Genomic DNA, 13,539 nt, shown 5'->3' on the forward strand with positions numbered 1-13,539 from the left:
CAAAAAGAAAAACATATTTTAGCTGCCATGTACTTAAGACTGCTCACTGCTATCTTGTAAAAGAACAAAATATTTTTGTTATAAGCAATAGGTGCCACAGAAAGGAGTCGGTGGCTGTTGGTTTATCTTTATTTTCATCAATTTTTCAGGTCATACCCTGCACCCAGAGCTATGTCAGAGTCTCCTGAGCTGGAAGAGCCTCTATGATTTTCCCCAGACAAAGGTGCCATTCCCCTGGGCAAAGTGGAAATCCCAGAGGCCTTTAGAATAAAGTAAAATTTCTGCCAGGCATACTTTTATGTAAACAGAGCACTACCAAGAACAGGCAGCCCAATCCCATCTTTCTAACAGTGACCTTCAAATTGTTCCATGAAGCTGGAAGATCCTCCTCCATGCCCCCCAAAAACCTGTCTGCCCCCTTTCCCTAACTGATGTCCAACTCCACATTCAATTGGTCACCAAATCCTAACATTTTATAGTCTTACTGTCTTCATTTAAATGATGTTTCTCGCCATCATATCTGCCCTACTCTAGTTTGTTAAGCATAAAGGGATTATTCCAAGTCTGAGGATGAAGAGTTGATGAAATGAAATGACCTAGTACAGACAGGATGAGGGTGAAGCAAGAGTGATGCCCTAGGTGCAAAGCTGAAGGAGGCTTTCACTCTCAGGTTGGTGCGAGTGTGGGGTCAGCTGAGAGTGGGTGCCTCCTTGAATTTCCTACCCTTGGCACCTCCCTTGCCTCGCTGTAGTCCCAGCCTTGTGATGTGCTTTTTATTTTAAAGTGTATTATTGCCAAAATCTACGCATGCTCATCCAGATGTTATACACATCTCTCCGGAGACCACACCATCCTCTACTCATCCAGATGATGCACCCAGATTCAGATGCTGCTACTAATGACGGCGCCTTGAGGATCTTGGCCATGCTTGGGGAAGATGAAAGGGACAGTTACATTTCTTGACTTGCCATTTTTCCTTGTGGAGGTCTTTTTTTCTCTGCTCTCTCTATTACCTGATTTCATTCTCTGCTTTTATATCAAGACACCAGCACGTTTTTGTCATCACAGGTTACCCTTGACCTCTCAGGAGTCTCAATAAAGTAACCAGCAAATGTACCTTTAGGACAGATTCTCAACTAGTATATAAAGATGTAATGGTAGGATGCCTTCAGTGGTGAGAAGCACTCTCATCCATTTTGAAGGACATCATACATAGAAATGAGGTGAGGTGAACAACAGGTACTCATTAATAAAGTATCAACATTTGCCAATGATTTCCTTTATTAGATAAATTAGAGCAGAATCAAGATTATCTGCATAACAACATCCTCACACTTGCTAGAATACTTTAAAATGCTAAAATGCTTTCTTCAGTAAGAGAGAAAGGGGTGGCTTTATACCTGGCCTTCCAAACACTGCTTTTATTTTTAAACACTGTGTACAGACACTCAAAGTGTCATTATCCCTTAAGTGTGTCTCCTCATGACTAAAGGGCTGAGAATGGTGGCTCTGTGAATTTGAGCTTAGGAAACCCAGGAGGTTTGATTTCTTCAAACACTACCTCTCAGGCACCTCTTGAGTGTTCCTCTTGGAGAAGTTTTCCCAGAATTATCCTCATATGTTTGCACTTCTCTCTGGTCAAGGCCTCACAGATAGATCCTAGGGTACTTCACGCCTCCTCCTTATTCACAGCATACATGTTGGCTCCTCTAGCGCTAGGTTTTCATCACAGTCCTCTATAAAAGGGGGCTTCATCTATTGTCTTCCTTTCTTTTTTTTTTTTTTTCAGTGGATTGTCTTTCACCTCCAGGCTGAAACCTATCTCAGAAGATTCTGAAACTTAGTGGTCCTTTTGTGTCACCTCCAGTAATCTCAGTAACACATTCTCCCACAATTGTGTGCACGTGAATGTGAACACACACTCACATGCACCCATACATATTCCAGTTGCCCCTTTCTCCTATATTCTATAATTGCTTTGGTCACAAAGAGCTGTTCATTCAAGGCTGTTCTTCTCCCATAAATTACCGTAGTTGCATCCTAGCTGGTCTCCCTGCCCCCAGGCCAACCCCCTCCATTTTTTGTAGGACTCTTCATACCCATGAGAAGTGCTGGTATGTTGGTCACAGACTTACATGTCCTCTTGGGTGTACAGTGGTATAATGGAAGAATACAATCTTTGGAGCCAAATAGACCCAGGTTTAAACCTGGCTCTGCAACCCATTACCTGTTTGGCCTTCATTGCCATTAAGCATCAGTGTCCTTATCAATTAAAAGGAATAACCATCTCTACTTCCCAGGGATTTTATGAAAATGACATAGCAGAATGTCTGTAAAGCAGTTAGCACAGTGCCTGATGCGGAGTGAGGCTTTCATAAAAACTACTACCTTCTTCTTTTCTCCTTTTTTTTTAAATCTGAGCTAAGGACATATAAAGGTCAGGGAGGTACTGGGCACTTTTTCTTCATGGAGCCTTTCCTACAGACACCTGTTAACAGTAGCATTTTATTAGTTGTTTCTCCCTTGTTCAAAATATCTGGGTTGCTGAAAACAGACTTTGAATCCTGCCTCTATTTTCAACCACAGTCTGGTGGAGGAGTGAGAGGGGAAATAAATGACAGAAGAATAACATTATGAAAAAAAAAATAAAAGGAAAGGTTGTAAGTGAATTATTGTTTGTTAGTCCATTGCCTTTCTCTTCTGGTCACTTTTATTTGAGTGCAGCGCTACAGTATAAAACGTGTGATTTTTTTTCTCATTAATTTTATTCTTATAAACTGATCTTTCAGAAGCACAAACAAAGCACATGGCACCATTTCTCTGTCCTTCCAGAAGTAACATCCCATTTCAATCAGTCCAGTGGGGCAGTCCAGGTAATTGTAATGGAATTCGCCAAATATAACACAAATAGCCTTCGCTATCCACCAGATGAGAAAATAGAGGCTTTCTGTCCCTAGGAAGCCCAAAAACCCTAGTAATGGATTTTGCTGAACCCAGCAGGGAAGGAAAGATATGATGTGAACATTCCTTTCTTCCTCCACTATTCCTTCTCATTTTAACCGCTACCACTACCCCCTTCCCCCCAGTTTAAGCATGTTTTGAAAGGTGTTGCCATCTTAACTTTATTTAGATGGTGATGATGTTAGAAATCAGAAAAAAATGCTCCTTCTCATTTTAACACCTTCCATGCTTAAGCATTTTGTTGCTGTTGTTGTTAATAAGTACGTCAAAATTTGTTTTAGACAGTGAAAATGTTGGGGGTCAGAAAAAACTTAAGAAGTTGGAAAATAATAACAACTTGGTGGTAAGACAGAGGTTTCACTTCTCTGCTTCCCACTCATAAAGCCAAACGCATTCAAGCCTATTCTTTGTTATAGGCAGGAGTTCTTACATGAACAGGGACCAAAAAGTTGAATGCCTTACCCGAGGCTGCTTCTTACAGAAAATTGGTTATAACTAGATTGACACATCTCTCTTGCAACTGGCCGCTCGTGGAAATACGACAATGGTTTTGTTACATAGAGCACATCTTTAGCACAGAATTTTGTGTTGAGGGATTTTACCTATGCTTCAAATATGGAATTGTTCTGTCCAGAGAGCACAGAAGTCTTTTCTTACTGAATCGTGAAATTGGGGGGTGGGGGTGGGGTCTGCCCTTATCCTTGCTGCGTGGTGACATGGATCAGCAGTGGCTGGGATCTCTTACCCAGGCTTCAGTCTCAAGTTCTGTTTTGGACAGGGAGATGATAGGACATTGGGTGGGGTGGGGTAGGGGGGCGGGACTACAGAAATGACCCCAACCAAAATAATAATATGTTGTTAAGCTAATTAATTTGTTCCCTAACTTTTCTCCTTGGCAAGGTATATGATGTGCTGCCTTTTTTTTTTTTTTTTTTTTTGCCATCGGATGCCATGTCTCCCTTGTGACCGATCACGCACTCCTAGGGAATGCATTCACTTTCAGTCCCACCCACTCTCCTATTTTCCTCTTCCAGGTAGCTATAGATTTCACTGCCTCAAACGGGGACCCCAGGAACAGCTGTTCCCTGCACTACATCCACCCTTACCAACCCAACGAGTACCTAAAGGCCTTGGTGGCTGTGGGGGAGATTTGCCAAGACTATGACAGGTAAGAGAGTTCAGGGTGGCTGCAGCCTTATCACCTCTCATGTGGGTTCAGATGGTCCCTGGCTGATCCTTGGCAGAGAGTGGAAATTAAGTCTAGCAACTCCTCATGCAGAGGCTCAGAATAAACTCTTGCCCCAAACATTTCTTCCACTCCTCACCTAGAGAAGCTGAGTTATCTGCCATGATTATCTTGGGCACCAAATGAAATCCTTTCTCAGCTTTCTTCTTTTCTTTGGCCTGCAAGACCATTGGATAGCAATTTTGGTTTCCATTTTGTGAAGTTCTAGTATGTTCCTTTCTACTCCAAGTTTGTTCCATGGACAAGCAGCACTGCATCACTGGGGAACTTAGAATCCCAAGCCTCACTCCAGACCTACCAAATCAGAATCTCATTTTAACAGGATTCCCAGGTGATTTGTGTCCATATTCGAATTTGAGTAGCCCTGGTTTATAGGACATTATTGCAGCTAATCTTCACATTAACCCTTACATAACAGGTACTGTTTAACAGAGGAGGAAAATTGTACAGAGAGGTTAAGGAGTTTGCCCACCATCACCCAGCCGGAAGCAGGAGTTGAACACAGATCTATCTCACTTTCCAGTGAACTCTCAATCACTGTGTTTCACTAACCTCAAAAGTTGTTGTTGGTAACTTTAGTAGAGGGGTGCGTGTCTGCTGTGTACGTGTGTGTGAGTGTATGAGCATGTATGTGCCTGAACAAGTGTGTGTTTGTGCATATGTGTGTATAGGAAACATGACTTTTAGATCAAATCAGTATTATGCTTATTTTTACTTGATAGTAAATATTAACCTTTCCCATCAAGAGAATTCTTTGTAAAGAGTAATTTACATAAATTACATTAAACTGAATTTATTCTGCCTTTCCTTTATTTCCAGATTAAGGTGAAAGAGTTCAGGTGTTTTTTCAAGAAAGCTTTTTGAGGTGGAACCAAAGTAAATTTAAATATTTGTAAATCTCAGTTGACTCCTTGGAGTGATTTTTAAACAAGGCTAGTTAGAAATGAGGAGCAATTAATTGACTGACCTTTTAATGCAGGAAAATCAAGAAAGAGACTCTCTCCTGTAGATCTCAGAGAAAGTTTATGTGACAGCATGATTGCTGTTCTTTCTAGTTCAGAATTGGTGTAACATTTTTTAAAACCCCACACACCTTAGTAAATGACACAGAGAAGCAAACAGGAGATGTAATGGGAAAACTTCCATCACTCCTTCCTGCCAGAGTGTCTGGATTCTGCTTGGTCATCTCCAGTAACTCAAATGGTGAGTGATGGCAATTGGGGGATGAATGAACAGGTCCAGTAAAATCAAAATGCTTTAAACAGGCCCTTGCTGACACTTCCCCTCCTGTATAACTTGGATAGAAGACAGCAGTCATTTTAAATTACCTTGTTGAAGTGCTACTTCTTATCCTTAACCTTGAAGTAATGACTGTGAAGATGACTTGAATTTCACAAATACAAGCAGGATTTCTAGAGAGGTTTGTATTATATGAAAATTTCTACCAAGGAGAGCAAAGACTAACAAATTCCATCTCCACTATCAGAAGCTTCTCCAAACTTCCCCAAGATAACCAGATAGCCTTTCTCTCCCTTCTTGATACACACACACGCACACACACACACACACACACACACACACACACACACACACACACTGTATTAAAAGACAAGAAGGAGGGGCAGAAGACAATTCTTAATGATTCTTGAAAGACTTATAGAAAAGATAAAGTAGGTAGGATCATTTAACACATTGTGCTATACAGTAGATGCTTAATAATAAAGTTGAATCTGAATCTGCAGGGGGAAAGGCAGTCTAATAATGAATTCTGAAGAGAAGATTGGTGAGTTGTTCAGAAATTAAAGTTACTGAGGCTCAGAGCCCTTGTCATGGTTCTGTGGCTGATTTACTGGATGATCTGGAACAAGCCGCTGAATTTCTCTATTTCCTGATTGCCTTGCATGCAAAATGCAGATATTATAATCAGAGTGACATGTACCTCTTTAAAAGCTTCTATCCCTTGTTAAGGTGAACCAGACAAAATCTGGGAAGCATTTTGTATTCCCTCAAAAATGCAGATTCAGTATAAAAATTATATGTCATCTTAGGAGTTATGTAAAGAATCTTGAAAATGATTCCTTTTTAAAGTTTAATGGGCTAATACCAAGGTTATCAGCCCCAACTGACCAAGAAAATCAAGTTTCTGCAGGTCAGCAAAGCAATTTTTTTTTCCTATAAAGCAGGCAGTCCAGCATTAAAATGGGCAAATACTTAAGAAAGAAAAGGATGATTGAAAAACCTTAGAGCTCTTTTAAAAGTCTCCCTAGAAGAATGTGTTATGCGAGCTGCTTGCTTGAAGACTGACAAGGTTCTGCAGAGTTTCTCCTTTGTGTGGGTGGATAGACAATAGACAGGCAGTCAGTAAATTTCAAGTTGGGGCTCTGGAATTAATTTATTCTTGCATCAAAGTCACTGAGGTTTGGTGCTCAAAAAGAAACACTTGAATAAAAACTGACAGAAGGCATCATTCCTCCTCCCGCAGTGACAGAGAGGTTTTAAATCCCCGTGAGCCTTAGAAATACCTCGCAGCCCCTGACAGCCAAGGGTTTTCTTTCTGCCTTGTACAGTCATTGCTAACAGGTCATTACGAGGTGATCCGTGAAGTAGAACAGCTTGAGAGATGCTTAAAGCGCTTGAAGGGAAGCTGCCCTCAAATATTGGGTGCTCAAAGGCAGAAAGCAATGCTGCCAACTGTTCTTGTCTCTGGGCACACATACAGGCACACACAAACTCATACATTCTCTGTTAATTCTAGCACTTCCCCAGCTCCTGTAAGCATCCTGCCGCTCAAGGCCAAAGTGACATCCATTCCTTGGGCCCAACAGGGAAGCAGGTTTCTGACCCTCTGAAATGTCCTGTAATAGAAAGGCTGGTCTGCCTGCTATCAAAAGTGTGTAGAAATTGAACACTTTGCCTGGAAGGAGAGACTACCATTTTATAGACGTTGGCATCCCAGAATGAGGTAGGGGCACCAGACACTGAGGCGGGAGTCTTCCTCCATCACGGGCTAGGCACTATGCTAGGAGGCAAGGTTAGAACAAAAACCCAATCTGATGGGGTTTTTTTCAAGTAGAGGATTGGGTTAGAAATCAGAAGACAGGTTCACATCACAGTGCTACTTTTTCCACTCTATTAATACTGGTCAGTAGTCTCAACCATGGCTGCACAACAGAACCACTTGGGAAGACTTAAAATATATTAATGCCTGGGTCTAATGTGCCTCCTGAGAACCAGGATTTTTTAAGTTTCCCAAGCTGATTTAATGGGAATTCAGTAATGAGAACCAGAGTCAAACTGTGAGAGATGCGTTAGATGAAATGGCTGAGGACCTACTGGCACCTACTGGGTGCGGGACACCTTCCGTGGTGCTATTAAGACAGAGAGAAATTAATAAGGCACAATTTTTCCTTCCCCAAGTGGCTCGTGGTCTCATAGGAAAGAAAGGCATGTAAATAAATCACAGCCCAGCATGGCCTGAGCAGCCTCGGGTGCATTTGTAAGGGTGAAGACTGCATAAAGAAGGAAGGGTTAACTTATTATTTTGTGAAAAGAGGGGCATTCAGAGAGGGCATCCTGGGGGAAGTGATTTCTGGGCTGATCGGAATTCTGTGAATTCTATCGTTTTTTTGTAACTAGAACGTGGATGAACCTATCCTCATTATTCAGAATCATTAGACCAAACCAGCCTTCTATGGACAGCAGAGTTAACAGGGATGATTGAAAGAGCTTGTCTCATTGTGGTGACCGGTGGACCTGGGTTCAAACCAGCCTTCTATGGACAGCAGAGTTAACAGGGATGATTGAAAGAGCTTGTCTCATTGTGGTGACCGGTGGACCTGGGTTCAAACTCCAGCTCTGCTACCGCTATTCTCTGAGATATTTAAATCCCTTGGACCTTGGTTTCCTTGACTGCAAATTGGTGCTTTATCTACCTTCACTTGCAGAGAACTTGTAAGGATTAGATGTACAGTGGCTAACACAGGTTCTGCCCATTGTAAATACTCAGTAAATAGTGGAGGCTATTATCATTAATACCCAAAATTCAGATTTTTTAAAAAAAATAAGCTAAGCACAAAAGGAGAAAGGACTGTAGTGTTAGATCTAAAGTTCATTTTGAACTAATGATCCTTATTGGGTTTTTTTTTTTTACTCAAGTACCCCTAAAAAGAAATTTGTAAAAAGGTATAATCTCAAGCATTTTTGCCTTGAAATCTAACATTTTCACCATGTGTTTAGTGTATTGTGTGACAAAGGATGAAATTTCTAATGTATTATCAATATAGGCATTCAAAAATAACTCGGAGAACTCTTGTGGATGTAACCAATACAATCTAAATGCCATTTAACAGCTATTTGATACTCATCATTATTCATTCACAAAATACATAAACAAACTCCTCAGTCTGTGCTGAGAATTTTATTTATTTACATGAACTCATATTTCCATTTCCTTCCATCATAGAATTTTATCCTAACATACCCTAATAAATTTGATTTGAAATTCTCTTATTGATCACTGTATCATACTCTTCTGTAATGAAAATATGAATATAACTTTGAATTTTTTAATTTTCTAAAATTTTCTGTGGACATAAAATTCAAAGTATTTTAAAAATATCTTCTGGATTGAGTTTTTGTGATAATTATTCCAGCATCAATTCTAGTCCATTTTTTGTTTTTATCACTGTAAATACTAATAAAAAACAAAACTTGGTTTTATAAATGGATAGATATGTGGAAATGGAAAAAGTTTGACTAGTAGTACTACTCAGTTCTTTCAATTCTAAGTTATCCCACAATGGTCTGTCATCAAAATGTAATTTTAATGATCTACCACCGGCTGTCATGACCACTTCCTACAATTGTGTTTAAAGCAAAACTTGGCAACTTCCTGACTTGCAAAAGGATTCCTTTCCCAGTGAAGTCATTCACACTTAGCATTGTTCTTTTATATGATACTGCAGAGTTTTTACACTCTGGAACAATGCATCATGGTGGCTAAGATTCAGAATGGGGCAATTGTGACAGCGAAGGTGTGATTGGAGAACAGTCTCCCCATCACAGGTGGTCCGAGAAGATCAATTTTAGAAAACAATATAGATGCAAGTGGAGGAACTGAGTACTGATTTCTCCCATGCCCTCGAAGGACTTAGCATTTCTGTGTGCCCCACTTTTAATACCACTGCCTTAGAGAACAAACTTTATTAAATATCTAGGTGCTCTGAAATGTCATATTGATCTGAGTTAGTCTCCATTTCCTTATGGATGCAATAATATGTCTTTACTTTTATTAAGCTCTTGTCCTATCCCAAAGTCTTTCTCAACAGGGAGGGTAAAAATGGTATTTGAAAATGAAGCTTCCATCGGGAGATCATTTGGCCATGAGCTTTTCCTAAGAAGTTCAGGACAGCTTAGTCATTACCACTGAAGAACATGGGTTCTTTTATTGTATTTTATAACATTTTATTCCAGTGGTAAGAAATATTGCCTTGGCCAATGTACTGTGCACCCCTGAATTTTCCAGATTGGCAGAGTCTACCAATCATTTTCCCAGATAGTTGCTAAATATCCCCTTTGCTCAGTGCTTACTAGATCCAATCTTGAGTTCTTTGATGTGTTGGCATCTGATGCTTTATTTTGTGTTCAGCTAGCCTTGTTCTTGCTTCTTACGTAATGAGATTCCTTTCTGTCTAGTTTTATTTTCAAGCAGGAAGAAGGTACATTCAAATCTATTGTGTTTATGTTAAAAAAATTTTCTTTCATATGTTTATGAGTTAGAGGCTTTGTGTGGCTAATTTCAGAGAATGTATGCCCTCCTGGCTCATTAATTATTCCCCTTGTAGGTAAGGCATTTTTCCCTACCTTCCTGCTTTTGAAACTCAATTATATTACAGTACATCATGCTCAGCAGACTTCAAATCCCCAGGGTGGCTTAGAAGGAATATCATTAAGGCCAGGATGTTGGTTTAGTGCTTAGAAATGGATGGAACATTAGATCTCACCCCTCCTAAACTCAGCTAAGAAGAAATAGAGAGTGGAACTTCCCAAGTATCTCTGTTTCTGTTGTGACTTCTGAGCTACCTCTTGAGTTAGAAAACCAGGACCCATCCTACACCCAGGAATGCTTTCTTCTGGACTTGACTAGAGGTACCTGTGAAATCCCTCTTGCAGATCCTTCCCCATTCTACCATCCCACCCTCATCCCCTTGCTCCATTAAGGAGGATTTGCTGAGGCAAAGTATGTCATATTTCCAAGAACCAGAAATATTTTTTCTCAGAGCTATGGCTAATCCTTAATAAGCTGTTGTGATTCTATTTATCAACATTGATACCTTCTCTAATAAATGCTAGATGCAGCACACCACAAAGCTTTGGTCTTCACACAGCAATAAGGAAAGAGGATAGGTGATGATTTTCTGGAGAATTCAGACTTTGATTTCAAAGAAGTCTGTTGTGTAAATTCTGGCTTCCTTGTATTTCCCAACACCTAATCACAAATTTTATCAAATTGGCTGTGTTTTAGTAAACGTTTGTCAAAACCATCATTGGCTACCGATGACTTCTAAATCTGTTAGGCAGTGATGAGTGAGACTCTGGCTTTGCTACTTTGACCTCTCAGCCAGTCTTCAGGGTTCCCTTTGCTAATCCAAATTCCCTGTTCTCCTTGACCAACTCTGCAAATAACTGAGAAATGTAGAAAAGTTTCCAAGAACAAATCTCAGTGTGTTGTTAATGGGAGAGGAAGTGAAAGGCAGATGGCATGAGAAGGACATGCCCTCTGCCAAAAGCAATGCTCCAGAGTCTTATTGCAATACCCCCATGACAGCATCAAATTTGCTTAAGGATGGGTTTAGCCGTTGTCTAGTCAGGGAACCCATTTACTGGAAGGAAATCACATTTAAGGAATTATGTAATCATTATATTATAATGGTACAGCAGAAAAGACATGGGCTTTGGAAACACAGTCCTCCATGGCAATCACTTTAGGCTACTTATTTAGCTTTTCTGAGACTCAGTTTATTCATCTGTAAAATGAAAATAACAAGTAGGTCATACTCAAGGGTTATGAGAGTACTAAATAAGTATTTAAATCACCTAGTATAGTACCTGACACATTGTATGTGCCAATAAATGTTAGTGTTCCTCCTACTCATACCCTCATCTATAGTACAGTAAAGTTAGAGCTAAGATACACATATGTGAATGAATAAATTAGGAGTGAAATTCCAATATGCATAAGAGAAATCAAGCCAAAAGACATTTATGTGTGACTCTCAGGGGTTTTCACAAGAATTCTCCCCTTCTTTATAAAACCATCTCTTAGTGATTCAATTCATGGGTTATCTAATCATTAAATGCTTATTAAGCACAAACTCTGGGCAAGTTTTAGGCTGAAGGTGGGGGCCAGGGGACAGTGCCTTGAGAGGGGAGGTATAAATATATTAGTACAAAAGATAGGGTCCTTAGAGTTCAAGAGATAAGAAGAGACCTGTAAACAATTTATCACTACTTGTATGTGATAAAGTGGTGGACACAGTGAGTGCTATAGGTGGGCCTAAGCTCTGTCAATTAGCCAGCCGTACAAGGTTCCACTGATTTTTAATATTCGTTTGGATTATGGCTCATCTGGATTTGAACCCTGGCTCTAACTAGCAGGATGATCTCGGGCAAGTCATATCACTCTGCTCGGGGTCACTTTAAAATAGAAATAGTGTCTCTTCCTGTAAAAATTTTTTTAAAGTATATATATATATATATATATATATATATGTATATCAAAGTTCCTAACAATCAACCATAGGTGTTACCTAATTCACAATCACTTTTCAAAGGAGACAAAAAGCTGTGGGGAGAGAAACAAAACCCTGGGACCATTTTATTTCTTGATACCAAGTCTAGCAAAAAACTAAGGAAAGAAGTTGCAGACTAATTACTGTAATGAACCTCAGGAATTATTTCTTGATTTTAATTACCCATGCTGTTGCTATCCCTCATTACCACAGAAAATCAAGAAACGCGAGTCAGCATTTGACATAGCAACATTTGTCCCAATGAGGTAATGCAGGTTCATGTTTTTCTTCTTTAGAGGAACACCTGAAGCAACTTCTTCTTTTTTTTAATTTTTATTTCAGTGACAAAATGTTCCCAGCCTTTGGCTTTGGTGCCAGGATACCTCCAGAGTACACGGTGAGTGAGTGGAAATGGGGTCTTCTTACACTTTGCTGTTGCTCGAATATGTTAGATTTCCTTCATGGGAGTCTCACTCTTTGGGTCCTTAAAATAAGAATATTAATGGAATCCCAAGGGTCAGAAATGGCCTTCAGAACCAGCTTGATTAGCTCCTTGGCACCTGTCCTTGATGAAAACCAATCCCCTGTTATTCTGGGTAGGTCTTCTCAGAGGCCCAAAGGAAGGATTCCATTGTTTAGCTTCTTGTAGATATGGGCAGAGACTGAGGAAAACATTCAGGAAGTTCATCTCCAGAGGCTCAGAACCTACCCATTCAGAGCTCCTCTAGAAAAAAAAAAACCTGTTGATGAATACCAAGTGTGAAAGTCTGTGACAATGAAGCTCCATCCCAAGTCTCTGATCACCACCAGCCTGGTGTGGGAGACTCAGAGAAGTTGTGAAGAAAGAACAATTTTGGCCTAGAGAGCTCGCCATATGCCATTTCCATGTCCAGTTTCCTCTCTGCCTCAGATGGGCACCGATAGGTACTGTTGCCGGATTTGAGTTTCTAGGTTCTTGGCTATGCTGCAAGAAAAGAATTCAAGGGCACAGCACAGATAAAACAAGCAGGCAGGAAGTTTATTAGTACGCACACAAAAAAGACATGCGGAAGCTCTCGCAAGGTGTGGAAACGCGCAATACTGCTGGGAGGGCTTGTTTTTATAGTCTGTCTGTTCTTTTTGTAATTTTTTCTAGCTATTTTATTGCTCTCCCCTTCTTCCTTCTTACTTGATGCCTGATTATAGATAACTCACTCAGGTGCCAGGGATTGTTTACTGCTGCTGCCATTTTCCTCAAGAGATATCTTTCTTCTTGTGGCCTGACTACTCTCTGGAATCTGCCCTTTGCTCATTAGCCAGCCACGACCCTAAGTCTAACCCTGCCTCAGTATCCCCAAGATTACCCCCATTTTCTTCTTTGGGACAAAAGCTTTTGCTCCGCGGGGAGCAGACTTTGAGACAAGTATTTGGATGCAAGTAGTTATTTCGGAGGTGGAGGAAATGTCAACAGAGAGTGGGGAAACAGGGAAGGAAATCAACAAAGGGCTTGTTATCAAGCCAGTTACTACTGTGGGGAAACAGGAGCTCAATCCTGCTGGGGAA

At 40.3% G+C, this 13,539-nt stretch overlaps 1 protein-coding gene across 1 annotated transcript in view; it reads left to right on the forward strand.

Annotated features, from left to right (window-relative positions):
* The window catches only part of CPNE4 (copine 4), a 553,047-nt gene that overhangs the window by 524,163 nt on the left and 15,345 nt on the right, over window positions 1–13,539 (forward strand). The window contains exons 11-12 of the mRNA XM_037844853.1: window positions 3,996–4,129; window positions 12,340–12,394. Of these exons, the coding sequence (XP_037700781.1) occupies window positions 3,996–4,129; window positions 12,340–12,394 (189 nt within the window). The remainder of the gene's footprint in view (window positions 1–3,995; window positions 4,130–12,339; window positions 12,395–13,539) is intronic.

The sequence above is a fragment of the Choloepus didactylus genome, chromosome 1 (genome assembly GCF_015220235.1).
Source record: "Choloepus didactylus isolate mChoDid1 chromosome 1, mChoDid1.pri, whole genome shotgun sequence".
NCBI classification, from domain to species: Eukaryota; Metazoa; Chordata; class Mammalia; order Pilosa; family Megalonychidae; genus Choloepus; species Choloepus didactylus.